At 44.2% G+C, this 18,913-nt stretch overlaps 2 protein-coding genes across 2 annotated transcripts in view; one reads left to right on the forward strand and one right to left on the reverse strand.

Moving 5' to 3' along the window:
• The window catches only part of LOC309569576 (cocaine- and amphetamine-regulated transcript protein-like), a 3,954-nt gene extending 3,690 nt beyond the window's left edge, over window positions 1-264 (forward strand). Inside the window, exon 3 of the mRNA XM_082275458.1 lies at window positions 102-264. Within this exon, the coding sequence (XP_082131584.1) occupies window positions 102-209 (108 nt within the window). The 3' untranslated portion in view covers window positions 210-264. The remainder of the gene's footprint in view (window positions 1-101) is intronic.
• A 15,604-nt stretch (window positions 265-15,868) lies between these two features.
• Window positions 15,869-18,468, reverse strand: JTB (jumping translocation breakpoint). The gene is made up of 5 exons (XM_082242750.1): window positions 18,331-18,468; window positions 16,905-16,954; window positions 16,739-16,821; window positions 16,549-16,628; window positions 15,869-16,034 (listed from the first exon to the last, which is right to left on the reverse strand). Exons 1-5 carry the CDS (start codon window positions 18,381-18,383, stop codon window positions 15,878-15,880), a joined length of 423 nt encoding a protein of 140 aa, XP_082098876.1. The 5' UTR covers window positions 18,384-18,468; the 3' UTR covers window positions 15,869-15,877.
• Between the last annotated feature and the right edge of the window lie 445 nt (window positions 18,469-18,913).

Consider the following 18,913-nt stretch of genomic DNA (forward strand, 5'->3'; position numbering starts at 1 on the left):
ACCCTCTGGGGATTTCTGTCCAATCAGATCCCTGTATCTGTATACTCTGACGATGACTGACATGGCGCCCCCTCATTCTGTTTTTTCTTTCTTTCTCTCAGTGTGACGTTGGGGAGCGTTGCGCCATGAAGCACGGCCCGCGGATCGGGAAGCTGTGCGACTGCCTGCGAGGAGCCTCCTGCAGCTCATTCATGCTGCGGTGTTACTAGCCCCTCCCCCCGTGGGTGGGGTCACCGACCGCCCTTGTGATGACACCGTCTTGTACTCTGTTCCCGCCATCCCTGTGACTTTCTATCCCACCTAAACCCAATCCGGACCCCCCGCCTGTCCATGTGAACCACCAGATGTATCTGTACTACAATCTAGATTGTGTCATGTGACAACCATATGCGCTTCTAAACCCCACCCCTAATTTATAACCCTTCGCACTCTTCCCAGAATCCCCTTCTTTCGGGTGATGTTGGCCCCAATTCATTAGGCTGGAACGGCACATAAGGCAAGCTGAAGTAACATGCAGTAATATTGCATGAGAGGTCACTTCAGCATGCCGTCAGTGCATTTTGTGTTAGATGTATGGGGGCCATTAATAGAGATCCTGGTACTTTTATCCATGCAGTAGGGTCCCCCCCTCCCAAGGTTAAATGGTTGTTTGTCCATAGGGGGGGAGGGAATATAAAAATATATTACTCCTTACTGCACCGGCATCTGGAACTCTCTTCTGCTGCCCAACACTCCTGCAATACTGGCGGGCCCTTGCCATACTTGGACCTTCCATGAAAGAGGCTCCACCCCCTGATGATCAGTCTCCCCTCCTCATGACAAGGGCTCCACCCCCTGATGTTCAGTCTCCCCTCCCCATGACAGAGGCTCCACCCCCTGATGATCAGTCTCCCCTCCCCAAGACAGAGGCTCCACCCCCTTATGTTCAGCCTCCCCATGACAGAGGCTCCACCCTCTGATGTTTAGTCTCCCCTCCCAATGACAGAGGCTCCACCCCCTGATGATCAGTCTCCCCTCCCCAAGACAGAAGCTCCACCCCCTGATGATCAGTCTCCCCTCCCCAAGACAGAGGCTCCACCCCTTGATGTTCAGTCTCCCCTCCCCATGACAGAAACTCCACCCCTTGATGTTCAGCCTCCCCATGAAAGAGGCCCCGTCTCTTGACATACAGTCTCCCCTCCCAATGACAGAGACTCCACCCCCTGATGTTCAGTCTCCCCCTCCCCATGACAGAGGCCCCACCACTTGATGCTCAGTCTCCCATCCCCATGACAGAGGCTCCACCCCCTGATGTACAGTCTCCCCTCCCCATGACAGAGGCTCCACCCCCTGATGTTCATTCTCTCCTCCGCATGACAGAGGCTCCACCCCCTGATGTACAGTCTCCCCTCCCCATGACAGAGGCTCCACCCCCTGATGTTCATTCTCTCCTCCGCATGACAGAGGCTCCACCCCCTGATGTTCACTCTCCCCTACCCCATGACAGAGGCCCCACCCCTTGATGCTCAGTCTCCCATCCCCATGACAGAGGCTCCACCCCCTGATGTACAGTCTCCCCTCCCCATGACAGAGGCTCCACCCCCTGATGTTCATTCTCTCCTCCCCATGACAGAGGCTCCACCCCCTGATGTACAGTCTCCCCTCCCCATGACAGAGGCTCCACCCCCTGATGTACAGTCTCCCCTCCCCATGACAGAGGCTCCACCCCCTGATGTACAGTCTCCCCTCCCCATGACAGAGGCTCCACCCCCTAATGTTTAGTCTCTCCCCCCCCTTATCTCCCCTGCCCGTGTCTGAATGTCCCCCGAATTGTTTTATATGATGGTTTGTATGACTACAACACAATAAAAGTGTCTTGTGTATGAATGTGGTGACTCTCATTACTGACTATATACACATTCCTGTGATATGAGGTCATTCCTGTGATGTAATTTCCATGGCTGCAGGACATGGGATGTCGTCTCTCTCTAGGATGGATCCAGGCAGTTGGGGGACAGAACTATAATAATGAATGTATATACAGCTCAGCTCCTCCGAAACATTATCCATAAGACAGGGAAATATGAGGGTGGGGGGGGGGGGGGTTATGGGTGGGAGGGGTATATGAGGGTGGGGGGGGTTATGGGTGGGAGGGGTATATGAGGGTGGGGGGTTTATGGGTGGGATGGGTATATGAGGGTGGGGGGGTTTATGGGTGGGAGGGGTATATGAGGGTGGGGGGAGGGGTATATGAGGGTGGGAGGGGTATATGAGGGTGGGGGAGGGGTATATGGGAGGGGGAGTTTATGGGTGGGAGGGGTATATGAGGGTGGGGGGAGGGGTATATGGGAGGGGGGTTTATGGGTGGGAGGGGTATATGAGGGTGGGGGGAGGGGTATATGGGAGGGGGGGTTTATGGGTGGGAGGGGTATATGAGGGTGGGGGGAGGGGTATATGCAGGGGTGGCATGATCTATAATTCTGGTATTTGTGAAGCCTTCAGTGATAGAGCATCGGTGTGTCCATTCACCCCCTTTACTGCAGATCCTTACCTGCTCAAGAATTTCCTGCCAGAGCCCCTTCTTCCACATGTTTGGTGTCTCCCAGGTGGCTTGTGGCAAACTTTAAATGACACTTTTTATGGACATCTTTAAGAAATGTCTTTCTTCTTGCCACTCTTCCATAAAGGGCAGATTTGTGCAGTATACGACTGATTGTTGTCCTATGGACAGAGTCTCCCACCTCAGCTGTAGATCTCTGCAGTTCATCCAGAGTGATCATGGGCCTCTTGGCTGCATCTCTGATCAGTCTTCTCCTTGTATGAGCTGAAAGTTTAGAGGGACGGCCAGGTCTTCGTAGATTTGCAGTGGTCTGATACTCCTTCCATTTCAATATTATCGCTTGCACAGTGCTCCTTGGGATGTTTAAAGCTTGGGAAATCTTTTTGTATCCAAATCCGGCTTTAAACTTCTCCACAACAGTATCTCTGACCTGCCTGGTGTGTTCCTTGTTCTTCATGATGCTCTCTGCGCTTTAAACGGACCTCTGAGACTATCACAGTGCAGGTGCATTTATACGGAGACTTGATTACACACAGGTGGATTCTATTTATCATCATTAGTCATTTAGGTCAACATTGGATCATTCAGAGATCCTCACTGAACTTCTGGAGAGAGTTTGCTGCACCGAAAGTAAGGGGGCTGAATAATTTTGCACGCCCAATTTTTCAGTTTTTTATTTGTTAACAAAGTTTGAAATATCCAATAAATTTCATTCCACTTCATGATTGTGTCCCACTTGTTGTTGATTCTTCACAAAAAATTACAGTTTTATATCTTTATGTTTGAAGCCTGAAATGTGGCAAAAGGTCGCAAAGTTCAAGGGGGCCGAATACTTTCGCAAGGCGCTGTATATATATATATATATATATATATATATTCATGTATGTGTAATTCTATTTATTATTAATTTTATAATATAGAATAATATATATATATTTTTTTTTTATATATAGTTTCTAATCCTGTGAATACTGTTGCCATGGTTGCAGGAAAAAAATAAAAAATAAAATAATAATTATATATATATATATATATATATATAGTTTGTTTTTTGCTATTATACATATTATATTTTTGTTTTATTTTACTTATTATATATTAGATATATATATTTATTTTTATTTATTATTAATTTTATAATATAAAATAATATATATATATATATATATATCGTTTCTAATTTTGTGAATACTGTTGCCATGGTTGCAGGAGAATATTAGATTTAATAAAATAAAATAATCAAAATGTATCTTTACAATATATATATATATATATATATATATATATATATATATATATATATATATATATATATATATTTATTATATTTTTTTATGTTATTATATATATTATTTTTATATATATATATATATATATATATATATATATATATATATATATATAAATAAAAAATAAATATATATATATATATAAATAAATGTTTTTTATGTATATTCCTATTTATTAAAAAAAAAATAATAATAATATCTATCTATCTATCTATATATATATATATCGTTTCTAATTTTGTGAATACTGTTGCCATGGTTGCAGGAGAATATTAGATTTAATAAAAAAAAATGATTAAAATGTATCTTTACAATATATATATATATGTTTTTTATGTATAATCCTATTTATTAAAAAGAAAAAGAATAATATCTATCTATCTATCTATATATATATATTTTTTTTTTAATCTTGTGAATACTGTTGCCATGGTTGCAGGAGTATATTAGATTTAATAAAATAAACTGATTACAATGTATCTTTTTATATATATATATATATATATATACAGTAAACCCCCGTTATATCGCGGTTCAGTTTTCGCAGTTTTCGCAGTCCTGGTATTTTGGGTATTGTTTTATTAAATAAATCATTAATTCAATATTTTTGTGTTTCCATAGCTCTTGCTCGGTCTCTCAGTATCTTTTATGTGTTTAAATGTGTTTCTATAGCTTTAAAAGTGAGTTTAAAGACCTTAAAATGCTTTTAAAAGTACTGTAAAAGTTATAAAAACATGCCTAGGGTGTATTTAAATTGGGTATTTCTATTTTGTGGATTTTCACTCATTGCGGATGGGTCTGGAATGTAACCCCCGCGATGGAGGGGGGGGGGGGGGGTTACTGTAAAAAAAAAAAAAAAAAATTATAGTTTTTTTTGTTTTTGTTATTGAATGTAATAAACTAAAATGAGACGACCACCAGAGGGCGCTAGGTGAGCCTCCGACCTGTGGGTTCCTCGCACCTCGCCTGCAGGTAGAAGGGCTGTAATCTGTTTACATAATGTTTTACATAATCAGCGGCTTTGCTGCGGTGGAAGTGATTACGGGAGCCCGGCGAGGTGAGCGACTCGCAATTATTCTCTTACATAACCATCACCTCGAAACGCTCCGAGCAATGACGCCAAACGCCCGCCATTCGCAAGCCGGTGAAATTGCCTAATAGGCTGATTAGATCTTTTCAGTTGGAATTGTCGCCGTCATTGCGATTAGGTTAAAGAAAAAAAAAAAAAATCCACGTGTATTCACAGGCGCCGAGTATATATAGAAATTCTGAGTGCGCTTATATAAACAAAAAAAAAATGGTCTTCATTCACAAAAAGTTAGGAACCAATCGCAGCAAACCTGCGCATTACCGCAACACGCGTCCATGGCACAAAACCTTCGTATTACCGCAACACGCGTCCATGGCAAAAAAAACCTGCGTATTACCGCAACACGCGTCCGTGGCACAAAACCTGCGTATTACCGCAACACGTGTCCGCGGCACAAAACCTGCGTATTACCGCAACACGCGTCGGCGGCACAAAACCTGCGCATTACCGCAACACGCGTCCTCCACACAAACCTGCGTATTACCGCAACACGCGTCGGCGACACAAAACCTGCGTATTACCGCAACACGTGTCCGCGGCATACAACCTGCGTATTACCGCAACACGCGTCCGTGACACAAAACCTTCGTATTACCGCAACACGCGTCCGCGGCACAAAACCTGCGTATTACCACAACACGCGTCCGTGGCACAAAACCTGCGTATTACCGCAACACGTGTCCGCGGCATACAACCTGCGTATTACCGCAACACGCGTCCGCGGCACAAAACCTGCGCATTACCGCAACACGCGTCCGCGGCACAAAACCTGCGCATTACCGCAACACGCGTCCGCGGCACAAAACCTGCATATTACCACAACACGCGTCCGTGGCACAAAACCTGCGTATTACCGCAACACGTGTCCGCGGCATACAACCTGCGTATTACCGCAACACGCGTCCGTGACACAAAACCTGCGTATTACCGCAACACGTGTCCGCGGCACAAAACCTGCGCATTACCGCAACACGCGTCCGCGGCACAAAACCTGCGTATTACCGCAACACGCGTCCTCCGCACAAAACCTGCGCATTACCGCAACACGCGTCCGTGGCACAAAACCTGCGTATTACCGCAACACGCGTCCGCGGCACAAAACCTGCGCATTACCGCAACACGCGTCCGCGGCACAAAACCTGCGTATTACCGCAACACGCGTCCTCCGCACAAACCTGCGTATTACCGCAACACGCGTCCGCGGCACAAAACCTGCGTATTATCGCAACACGCGTCCGCGGCACAAAACCTGCGTATTACCGCAACACGTGTCCACGGCACAAAACCTGCGTATTATCGCAACACGCGTCTGCGGCACAAGTATGTGATGAGAAAATGTGGGTCTGTCCAGGAGCACTGTGAAAAAACTGCTGAATTTTGCCACGAATAACATGAAAGGAAGAATAAAAGCGAATGAAGATGACTTTGGCGCGCTTGCAGCGTCTGCCATTTACAGACTGGTTTTACCAGTTGCCGGCGGTCGCACAAAGGTCTCCGCTGAAAGTATTTAGAAATAACTGATGGTGACCGGAGGACATTTCCTGAGTCTCCCCGCCGCGTTATGGTATGATGTCATTATCTGGGATTGATATACGGCGTAGACGCCTCGCCTCGCCGATGACCGGCTCCGGGCAGCATAATACGGCGATATCCAAGACGCTCCCTAATCCTATTGATCAGCCATGTCACCCATTAATGATTTTATTTGCATGGAAGACGGATGGCGGCGGCAGCGTCTGGGCGCACTGGCGGCTGCAGGAAACTTAATAAAAATGAAAATACAATTTATACGCCATTATTCCCCGCAATTCCGGGTATTTATTTCAGGAGGAATGAGGATGGCACCGATAATTAGATTTCACCCTCTGCGTCCGGCGGGCGCGGGATAAAAGGATGCAAATCTCCACTTTGCGTCAAACTGCCGCTCCGCGCGCCTTCCATCCCTCAAAAGGACACGGCTGGGGGCCGCAATGCATTATGGGATCGGATAGCGGGGTCAAAGTTTATATACAGGCCTTGGCTCGGAAATCAGAAATCTCCGAATAATAGATACAAAGTAACATTGTTTATAAACATTGATCAGACAGGAGATAGAGAGATACAAAGTAACATTGTTTATAAACATTGATCAGACAGGAGATAGAGAGATACAAAATAACATTGTTTATAAACATTGATCAGACAGGAGATAGAGAGACACAAAGTAACATTGTTTATAAACATTGATCAGACAGGAGATGGAGAGATACAAAGTAACATTGTTTATAAACATTGATCAGACGGGAGAAAGAGATACAAAGTAACATTGTTTATAAACATTGATCAGACAGGAGATAGAGAGATACAAAGTAACATTGTTTATAAACATTGATCAGACGGGAGATAGAGAGATACAAAGTAACATTGTTTATAAACATTGATCAGACAGGAGATAGAGAGATACAAAGTAACATTGTTTATAAACATTGATCAGACAGGAGATAGAGAGATACAAAGTATCATTGTTTATAAACATTGATCAGACAGGAGATAGAGAGATACAAAGTAACATTGTTTATAAACATTGATCAGACGGGAGATAGAGAGATACAAAGTAACATTGTTTATAAACATTGATCAGACAGGAGATAAAGAGATACAAAGTAACATTGTTTATAAACATTGATCAGACAGGAGATAGAGAGATACAAAGTAACATTGTTTATAAACATTGATCAGACGGGAGATGGAGAGATACAAAGTAACATTGTTTATAAACATTGATCAGGCGGGAGATACAAAGTAACATTGTTTATAAACATTGATCAGACAGGAGATAGAGAGATACAAAGTAACATTGTTTATAAACATTGATCAGACAGGAGATAGAGAGGAGATAGAGAGATACAAAGTAACATTGTTTATAAACAATGATTAGACAGGAGATAGAGAGAAACAAAGTAACATTGTTTATAAACATTGATCAGACAGGAGATAGAGAGAAACAAAGTAACATTATTTATAAACATTGATCAGACGGGAGATAGAGAGATACAAAGTAACATTATTTATAAACATTGATCAGACAGGAGATAGAGAGATACAAAGTAACATTGTTTATAAACATTGATCAGACACGAGATACAAAGTAACATTGTTTATAAACATTCATTAGACAGGAGATAGAGAGATACAAAGTAACATTGTTTATAAACATTGATCAGACGTTAGATAAAGAAATACAAAGTAACATTGTTTCTTATGGTAGGAAGGGAAAAAAATCCTACCAATGGGGACATTGTTGTAAGAGATGGGGGGGGGGGGTACAACTTCTGACAATGTTTTAATTCCTGTCCAGGTGACACCCCATTCCTTGTACAGGTAACATCCCAATGATGGGGTCACAGACAGGAAAATAATAATAAATTGAGGGAGTTCTTTCCATTGGCTGTGAAGGGCCCGGTCCCCAGCCTGTAATGGCGGACAGCAGGGAATTCTCCCCGGCGCTCGCTCTCTCCTCCAATCCTCGGATCTCTCGCCGTTATTATTTGGCGAATTTTAGAAATGCGACATTGTAACAGAATCTGCCAATGACGTCAGAGACGGGATTTTCTTCAGAGATCAGCTGAAGTCATTTAAGTTGCTTTCTTTCACAGCTTAGTGACCCGACGCGCCACCCCCGTGCCGAGCTTTTAACACCGCCGCGTTCCACCTAATCTCCGTCACTGACTGGACGAGCCACCGACACCGCGGACCGTCACCTCCCGCCCGCAGCCATGAGCCCCACACACTGGTCACCAGCCTTGTCTCTGTGCCTTATTGCCTCTCTGCTCGCCATCCTGGAGTTCGGGAAGACGCGCGCCAATCCCAGAGGCAGCGAAAAGGAGCTGGTGAGCGTCTCGCCGTTTTTAGATTTTTTCGCTTTTGAATGTTACTTTGTTTCAAGCGTTTCTCGAATGGTAATTGCTGAACAGCGACCTGAAAAACTGGAGCGGGGTTAATTTAAAATAACATGCGCAAGGGGAGGGGCAAAACGAAAAGAAACTTATCTGCCCAGCAACAAAGAGGACCTGTTGGGCACATAGGTGGGCATTGTGCTGGGGGGGGTCTCTGTACCCCACCGTCCCACATCAATCAGAGCGCCAACAACTGGATGTAGATAAGAATTACTCAGAAACTCCACATCCCATTTTTCTTTCCAAAACGCCTTTTTTTTATCATTTTGTTTTATAATCTGATCGGTTTTCTACTTAGAACATAAAAAACACAATACCATAGAATGTTATATAATACCTAGACACAGCAGAAATATGGGACAGCAAAACATTAAAAGTCTATCCGTTTATCTGTCTACCGATCTATAATCGATCAATTTGTCCTTCTATTGTCACTTTGTCTATCTTTTTAATAAATTTTCAACCTATTATCAAAATATCTATTATGTTTATTAGAAACCTATTATCGATCTAGAATCAATGTATTCATCATAAATCTATTATCTATCAGTCAATTTTTTATCAAATAATCTAATATTAACATATCTTAAAATCAATCTAATATCTCTCAGTCTGTCTTTAATCAATCAATTATCAATCGAATATTGTTTATCTATTATCAGTTTATTGTGTCAATATATTATCAACTTTTCTATCAAAAACATATCAGTCTATCTTCTGATCAATCTGCATAATATATCTTATTATCAATCTATTATCTCTCAACCTATCTTTAATCAATTAATAATCAATCTAATATTGTTTATCTATTATCAATTTATTTTATCAATTTCACTATTAAAATATATCAGTCTATCGTTAATCAATCAGCATAATGTATCTTATTATTAATCTATTATCTCTCAGTCTGTCTTTAATCAATCAATCATCAATCAAATATTGTTTATCTATTATCAGTTTATTGTTTCAATCTATTATTAACTTCACTATCAAAAATCTATCAGTCTATCTTTAATCAATCAATCAATTAATATATCTTATTATCAATCTATTATCTCTCAATCTATCTTTAATTAATCAATTATTAATCAATCTAATATTGTTTAACTATTATCAATTTATTTTATCAATTTCACTATTAAAATATATCAGTCTATCTTTAATCAATCAGCATAATGTATCTTATTATTAATCTATTATCTCTGTAGTCTGTTTTTAATCAATCAATCATCAATCAAATATTGTTTATCTATTATCAGTTTATTGTTTCAATCTATTATTAACTTCACTATTAAAAATATATCAGTCTATCTTTAATCAATCAATTAATATATCTTATTATCAATCTATTATCTCTCAAACTATCTTTAATCAATCAATTATTTATCAATCTAATATTGTTTATCCATTATCAGTTTATTGTACATCCATTATCAACAGCTCTGTTATAAATGTATCAGTCTATCTTTAATCAATCAATTACCAATCTCTCTATTATAAATTATCAGTCTATCTTTAATCAATCTGAATAATTTATCTTACTATCAATCTATTATCTCTCAATCTATCTTTAGTCAGTCAATCGAATATCAATCTAATATTGTTTATGTATTATCAATTTATTTTACCAATCTAATATCGACTTCAGTATTAAAATATACTGTATCAGTTTATCTTTAATCAATCAGCATAATTGATCTTATTATCAATCTAATATCTCTCAATCTATATTTAAACAATCAATTATCAATCTAATATTTTGATCTATTATCAATTTATTGTATCAATCTTTAATCAACCTCTCTGTTATAAATCTTACAATCCATCTTTAATCAATCAATTATTAACGTAATATTGTTTATTAATAATCTATTATCACCCTCTCTATTATAAATCTATTAGTCTATTTTAAAAAATCAGCACAATTTATTTTATTATTAATCTATTACCTCTCAATCTGTTTTTGATCAATCAATTATCAATCTAATATTGTCAATTTATTGAATTGTCAGTCTATTATCAACCCCTCCATCATAAATGTATCAGTCTGTCTTTAATCAATCAGCATAATATATCTTACTATCAATCTATTATCTCGCATTCTGTATTTAGTCAGTCGATCAAATATCAATCCAATATTTTTTATCTATTATCAATTTATTTTACCAATCTATTATCGACTTCACTATTATCACTATTAAAATATACTGTATCAGTTTATCGTTAATCAATCAGCATAATTTATCTTATTATCAATCTATTATCTCTCAATCTATTTTTAAACAATCAATTATCAATCTAATATTTTGATCTATTATCAATTTATTGTATCAATTTTTAATCAACCTCTCAGTTATATATCTTACAATCCATCTTTAATTAATTTATTAATAATCTATTGCATTTACAATTAATTATCAATCTCTCTATTATAAATCTATCAGTCGGTCTTTAATCAATCAGTATCATTTACCTTACTATCAATCTATCTTTAGTCAGTCAATCAAATATCAATCGAATATTGTTTATCTATTATCAATTTATTTTACCAATCTATTATCAACTTCACTATTGAATAGATATCAGTTTATCTTTAATCAATCAGCATAATTGATCTCATTTTAAATCTAATATTATATTGTCTATTATCAATTTATTGTATTGTCAGTCAATTCTCAACCCCTCTATCATAAATGTATCAGTCTGTCTTTAATCAATCAATTATCAATCTAATATTGTTTATCTATTCTCAATCTATTGCATTATCAATCAATTATCAGCCTCTCTATGATAAATCTGTTAGTCTATCTTTAATCAATCATCAATCTAATATTGTTAATCTAATATAAATCTTTTCTGAATCTCTTTAATCAGCGTATCAATCTATAACTCTATATTACTATAAACCAATATCAATCCCTCCACCGATCATCAATAATCAATCTATCTCTATAGAACCCATTACCTGACACCCTCCCCCAGTGTGTGATCCCGCCTCTAACCAGAGAACCAATCCGAACGTTCGCATTGTATTACAAATCTTGTTAGTTTATTATAGAATGAGTTGTCAGATTGCGGGGATTCTACTCTCCAATATCTTCTTCTATAGAAGATCAATAACCGTCCTCTGTGTCCTTCTGTCTGTCCGCAGCTTCTGGAGCTCCAGGATGTTCTGGAAAAACTCCAATCCAAGAGGGGAATCCTATGGGAGTCCAAACTGAACCAAATGCCCAAGGTGAGCCGGGACCGACCCAATACCATTCTATATACCGCACTGCTGTACAGAGGAGCTTACACTCTAATGTCCCCTCCCCCCACAGTCACATCAGTCTCTGTACCAGAGGAGCTTACACTCTAATGTCCCCTCCCCACACAGTCACATCAGTCTCTGTAGAAGAGGAGCTTACACTCTAATGTCCCCCCCACAGTCACATCAGTCTCTGTACCAGAGGAGCTTACACTCTAATGTCCCCTCCCCACACAGTCACATCAGTCTCTGTAGCAGAGGAGCTTACACTCTAATGTCCCCTTCCCCACACATTCACATCAGTCTCTGTACCAGAGGAGCTTACACTCTAATGTCCCCTCCCCCCACAGTCACATCAGTCTCTGTACCAGAGGAGCTTACACTCTAATGTCCCCTCCCCCACAGTCACATCAGTCTCTGTACCAGAGGAGCTTACACTCTAATGTCCCCTCCCCCACAGTCACATCAGTCTCTGTACCAGAGGAGCTTACACTCTAATGTCCCCTCCCCCACAGTCACATCAGTCTCTGTACCAGAGGAGCTTACACTCTAATGTCCCCTCCCCCACAGTCACATCAGTCTCTGTACCAGAGGAGCTTACACTCTAATGTCCCCTCCCCCACAGTCACATCAGTCTCTGTACCAGAGGAGCTTACACTCTAATGTCCCCTCCCCCACAGTCACATCAGTCTCTGTACCAGAGGAGCTTACACTCTAATGTCCCCTCCCCCCACAGTCACATCAGTCTCTGTACCAGAGGAGCTTACACTCTAATGTCCCCTCCCCCACAGTCACATCAGTCTCTGTACCACAGGAGCTTACACTCGAATGTCCCCTCCCCCACAGTCACATCAGTCTCTGTACCAGAGGAGCTTACACTCTAATGTCCCCTCCCCCACAGTCACATCAGTCTCTGTACCAGAGGAGCTTACACTCTAATGTCTCCTCCCCCACAGTCACATCAGTCTCTGTACCAGAGGAGCTTACACTCTAATGTCCCCTCCCCCCACAGTCACATCAGTCTCTGTACCAGAGGAGCTTACACTCTAATGCCCCCTCCCCCACACTCACACACTCTGACATATACCGCAGCGCTGTACACAGAACATTGTCCCGCCTCCCTATGACATCACACAGCTAACGTTCTCCCGCCTTCTCTTTCTCAGTGCATCATGGGAGAGGCGTGCGCGGTAAAACGCGGACTTCGGATCGGAAAGCTCTGCGACTGCCCCAGACGAAGCGTCTGCAACCATTTCTTCCTGAGATGCCTCTGAGACGCCGGAATCTTCCGCCACTTCTGTGAAGTTTCCAAACTTTCCGCCATATTGGAAGAGGCGAGCGCACAGATGGAGACGCCCGTCTATCTCCCGATCTGCGACAGAGACGCCGCTTATCAGCGATGGGAGACGGCGTCCCAGCAGCCGCCAATCTCCAGAGACGCGGCCCCGGGGGCAGCCATGAATGAGACGAGGAGCTGATCTCCGGAGCGCCAATCTGATGGCGGACGAGGCGAGCGATGGCGTCCGCCCTGCGGGGGGATTATTGTAGAGGAGGAAATAAATACTTTGTATCAATGACGTGTGAGATGAGGATTATCCGTCTGTACAATGTGCGATAAATAATCCGCCCGAGATAAGAGAGGCGCAGAGCGCCAAATATAGGGGGGGAGGGGGGATGAGACACGCGGGCCGGCCAATGACACCGGAGGTTCCGTCCATCTATACACTGCATGATCAATAATCAATAATCTATCACTTCATTCCAATCACTTTCATGGCGTCTTCATTATTCACCAACCTTAGTGAGACCAGAACCTTCCATGTATATAGAAGTATGGAAAGGGACAGTGGCCCCCCCCCAAATCATTGGTGTTAGTGGGATAGTCCCCCCCAAAATCATTTCAGTGGAATAGTGGCCCCCAGGGGAGAATAGTGCCCCCAAATCATTGTGTCAGCCAAATAGTGGCCCCCAGGGGACAATAGCCCCCCAAATCATTGGTGTCAGTAAAATAGTGGACCCCCCATATAATTTTTGTCAGTGGGATAGTGGCCCCCAAGGGACAATAGCCCCCCAAATCATTGGTGTCAGTGGAATAGTGGCCCCCAGGGAAAGAATAGCCCCCCAAATCATTTGTGTCAGTGGGATAGCAGCCCCCAGGAGAGAAGAGCCCCCTAATTCATTGGTGTCAGTAGAATAGTGGCCCCCAGAGGAGAATAGCCCTTAAATCATTAGTGTTAGTGGGACTGTGGCACCCAGGCAAGAATAGAACCCCCCCCCCCCCCTCAAATCATTGGTGTCACAGGATTGTGGCCTCCAGGAGAGAATAACCATCAAATTATTGGTGTCAGTGAAATAGTGGCCCCTAGGGGAGAATAGACCCTCAATCATTGGTGTCAGTCGGATAGAGGTCCTCAGGGGACAATGTTTCATCAGCCCACTACATTGGCTGGGAGCGATCACATGACCTCACACTGGAAGCGATCACCACATTGGCTGGGAGTGATCACATGACCCCACACTGGGAGCCTTCACCACATTGGTTGGGAGCGATCACATGACCTCACACTGGGAGCGATCACCACATTGGCTGGGAGCGATCACATGACCTCACACTGGGAGCCTTCACCACATTGGTTGGGAGCGATCACATGACCCCACACTGGGGGCTTTCATAATATTGGCTGGAAGCGATCACATGACCTCACACTGGGAGCTTTCACCACATTGGTTGGGAGTGATCACATGACCTCACACTGGGAGCTTTCACCACATTGGCTGGGAGTGATCACATGACCTCACACTGGGAGCTTTCACCACATTGGCTGGGAGTGATCACATGACCTCACACTGGGAGCTTTCACCACATTGGCTGGGAGTGATCACATGACCTCACACTGGGAGCTTTCACCACATTGGCTGGGAGTGATCACATGACCTCACACTGGGAGCTTTCACCACATTGGCTGGGAGTGATCACATGACCTCACACTGGGAGCCTTCACCACATTGGCTGGGAGTGATCACATGACCTCACACTGGGGGCGATCACCACATTGGCTGGGAGCGATCACATGACCTCACACTGGGGGCGATCACCACATTGGCTGGGAGCGATCACATGACCTCACACTGGGGGCTTTCATAATATTGGCTAGGAGTGAATTACCCCACACTGGGGGCTTTCACCACATTGGCTGGGAGCGATCACATGACCCCACTCTGGGAGCCTTCACCACATTGGCTGGGAATGATCACATGACCTCACACTGGGAGCGATCACATGACCTCACACTGGGGGATCTCTATGGTGGTGATGTGAAATGTGTATAAAAGTGTTTAAGAAATAAATAATAAAATTAAAAGTAATTTTTTTATTTTCCTAAAAATATAAAACGCCAACATTGTATCAGTTTATATAATAAATACATCGAAAGTCCAAACATCGAGGGTCCATGTTACCCCCCTCCCCCCTCGGAGTCCTGGGGGGAAGATCGGGGGCCCCTCCTGGTGAAGGGGTCCTTAGTCTAAAACGGTGACTCCGCCCACAACAGTCATTTCAATGGATGATGGAGAATAAATCCCCCCCCCCCGTCTCAGGGTTCCCCATCAGTGACAACTCTGGAGGGATGAAGGTGGGAGGGGTCACTGCTGGAGTCCCCCAAGACATAGAGGAAGCCAGCAGGGGGCTCCACTCATAACTGAAATATCACTGCTGCAGCTCCAGGAATGGGATTGGCCATAAGGTGGGCGTGTCACTTCTCTATCCGCCTCCGAGGATCAGATGGATTCGATCTGCTTCCGCACTTTCTCCAGGGCCCTCCGGTCCAACGTCCTCTGCCGAAACACCACCACCAGCGCCAGGAACACGGCGGCCGCCATCATGATCCCCACAAACTCCCAGAAGACCCTCTTCTCCATGCCGACCGAGCGGCAGCTGAAAGAGGGCGGAGACAATCTCAGAGTGAGCAAATAAACCCCGCCCCCCCTTTAATCTGACCCAGATGGGGGATGTGTCATCACTTTCCAGCAGTAAAAGTTGTGTTGTCAGGACAGAATTTACATATGACCCGCCCCCACTCTCACAATGCCCCGCCCCTGCCCTCACAATGCCCCACCCCCGCTCACACAGTCACCATGGGCTTCTGCTGTACATCTACCCGGACAGGTTCTCTTTAAGGTTAAAGTAGGTAATCCCGCACCAAGAATGGCGGCCCAGCCGCGAGTACGTTCTGTCTCTGGGTGCAACACTCGGCAGAAGAGCTGACAGTCTAAATTAAACCCTTCACTGAATGACAGCCATTGACTGCTCCGCCCACATTCCACACCCACTAGCTTAGTGCTATCGCCTGGTGGCCCCGCCCCCTCACAGCAGATTGGTACACAACACTGCAGCCGTTTGCTGATCGCAGGCGGCCATGACGGCTCCTAAGCTCCGCCCCCTTCCTTACCTCTTGTATTCCACTTTCTTGGAGGGGCTGCAGCTGACTTGCTCGATGAATCCGGTGACTCCGCACTGACTCACCCATTTCTGGAAGGGAAAGAGAAAGCGTCACTGCGTGCGGGGGATCAGCTGATCGCACACAGCCCCGCCCATCGCCCTGCACACCGGGGGGGGCGGAGCCACAGAGGGACACTTACCAGGTCAAATTGGTTACAGTTGTAGCAATCTCTGGAGACGGTGAATTCCTCGGTCCTCCAACACGGGTTCACCGCCGGGACCTCTGCAACACACAACACGGGGGAGGGGGTGAGAGCACCGCCAACCACAGAGACCGCGCAACGCCTAACATGGCGCAACACTTACCGGAATTCCCCGGCGGACTCTCTTCCTGAACCTGAGATGACTCCGCCCACCTGAGGGGAAATGAATACAAATGATCAGAAACTGAGGGGACACAAATAAATGTAACACACAGGGGAGAGATGAGGGGACACAAATAAATGTGACACACAGGGGGGAGGACATGAGGGGACACTAATAAATGTGACACACAGGGAGGAGATGAGGGGACACTAATAAATGTGACACACAGAGAGGAGATGAGGGGACACTAATAAATGTGACACACAGGGGGAGGGGAGATGAGGGGACACTAATAAATGTGACACACGGGGGGGGATGAGGGGACACCAATAAATGTGACACACAGGGAGGAGATGAGGGGACACTAATAAATGTGACACACAGGGGGGGAGATGAGGGGACACTAATAAATGTGACACACAGGGGGGGAGATGAGGGGACACTAATAAATGTGACACACAGGGGGAGATGAGGGGACACTAATAAATGTGACACACAGGGGGGGGGGGAATGAGGGGACACTAATAAATGTGACACACAGGGGGAGATGAGGGGACACTAATAAATGTGACACACAGGGGGGAGATGAGGGGACACTAATAAATGTGACACACGGGGGAGATGAGGGGACACTAATAAATGTGACACACAGGGGGGAGATGAGGGGACACTAATAAATGTGACACACAGGGGGGGATGAGGGGACACTAATAAATGTGACACACAGGGGGGAGATGAGGGGACACTAATAAATGTGACACACAGGGGGGGGAGATGAGGGGACACTAATAAATGTGACACACAGGGGGAGATGAGGGGACACTAATAAATGTGACACACAGGGGGAGATGAGGGGACACTAATAAATGTGACACACAGGGGGGAGATGAGGGGACACTAATAAATGTGACACACAGGGGGGGATGAGGGGACACTAATAAATGTGACACACAGGGAGAGATGAGGGGACACTAATAAATGTGACACACAGGGGGGATGCGAGGGGACACTAATAAACGTGACACTCCATGGATCAGGAAGGGACACAGCCTGGACATGGAATCCCAGCGCCCCCTGGTGGTAGTGGTGGGAAGTACAGCCCTCTATATTGGTGTATAGAATACAATGCAGGGAACGGGCGCCATCTGGTGGCGGTCTGAGAGAAGCGCATCCTCCGATATCCCCTCCATATAATAAACGGTACAATGCGTAGTACGGGCGCCCTCTGGCGGCCAAACGAGGGAAACACACCGATATAGAGAAGACGGGAGCGCCGCCTGCCGGTCACTGCGGGGAATTACATTCTCTCCGCACACAGTACGCGGCGTCTATAATAGAGAAGGGCCGGAATGGGCGCCCCCTGGGGGTCACAGCGGGGAATTACACCACCTGTCCCGGGGAGAGAGGAGGAGAAGCTCGGACTGACCTGTGTGCGACCAGAACAATGACGGCTCTCAGCAGCCACCCGACCGCCTCCATCTCCGACTTCTTCCTGACTCCTTCCCGGAGAGACAACTCACCGCCTTCCACCGGGGTGACACAGAACGACTACTTCCGGTATGAGAGCGACTACTTCCGGTACGAGGAGTCACCCGAGCGCCACCGTGTGGCCGCACAAGGAGCTGCGCCTGCGCGAGTCACCGAGCTGTGCTGGAGGATGAGGGAGGAGCGCCCTCTAATGGAGAGAAGAGGAACGGCAGCGGCTGCAGCACTGAGGAGCCCTGGAAGATTTACCCCCCCCCCCCTTAACCATTTAGGGACCGGGCGAATTTCTGACATTTGTTGTGTAAAAGTTAAAATCAGTATTTTTTTGCTAGAAATTGACTTACAACCCGTAAACATTATATAATTTTTTTAGCAAAGACTGGAGAATAAAATGGCGGTCGTTGCAATATTTTTAATGTTGTAATTAATGATTCCTCCTGTATTGTAACTGTACTATTTGCCCTAACATAAAGTTATGGGAAAGCTGTGTAAATCCTTTATATTAATTATAATAATAATTAATA

This window comes from Pelophylax lessonae (genome assembly GCF_965119305.1).
Source record: "Pelophylax lessonae genome assembly, chromosome: 13".
NCBI lineage: Eukaryota > Metazoa > Chordata > Amphibia > Anura > Ranidae > Pelophylax > Pelophylax lessonae.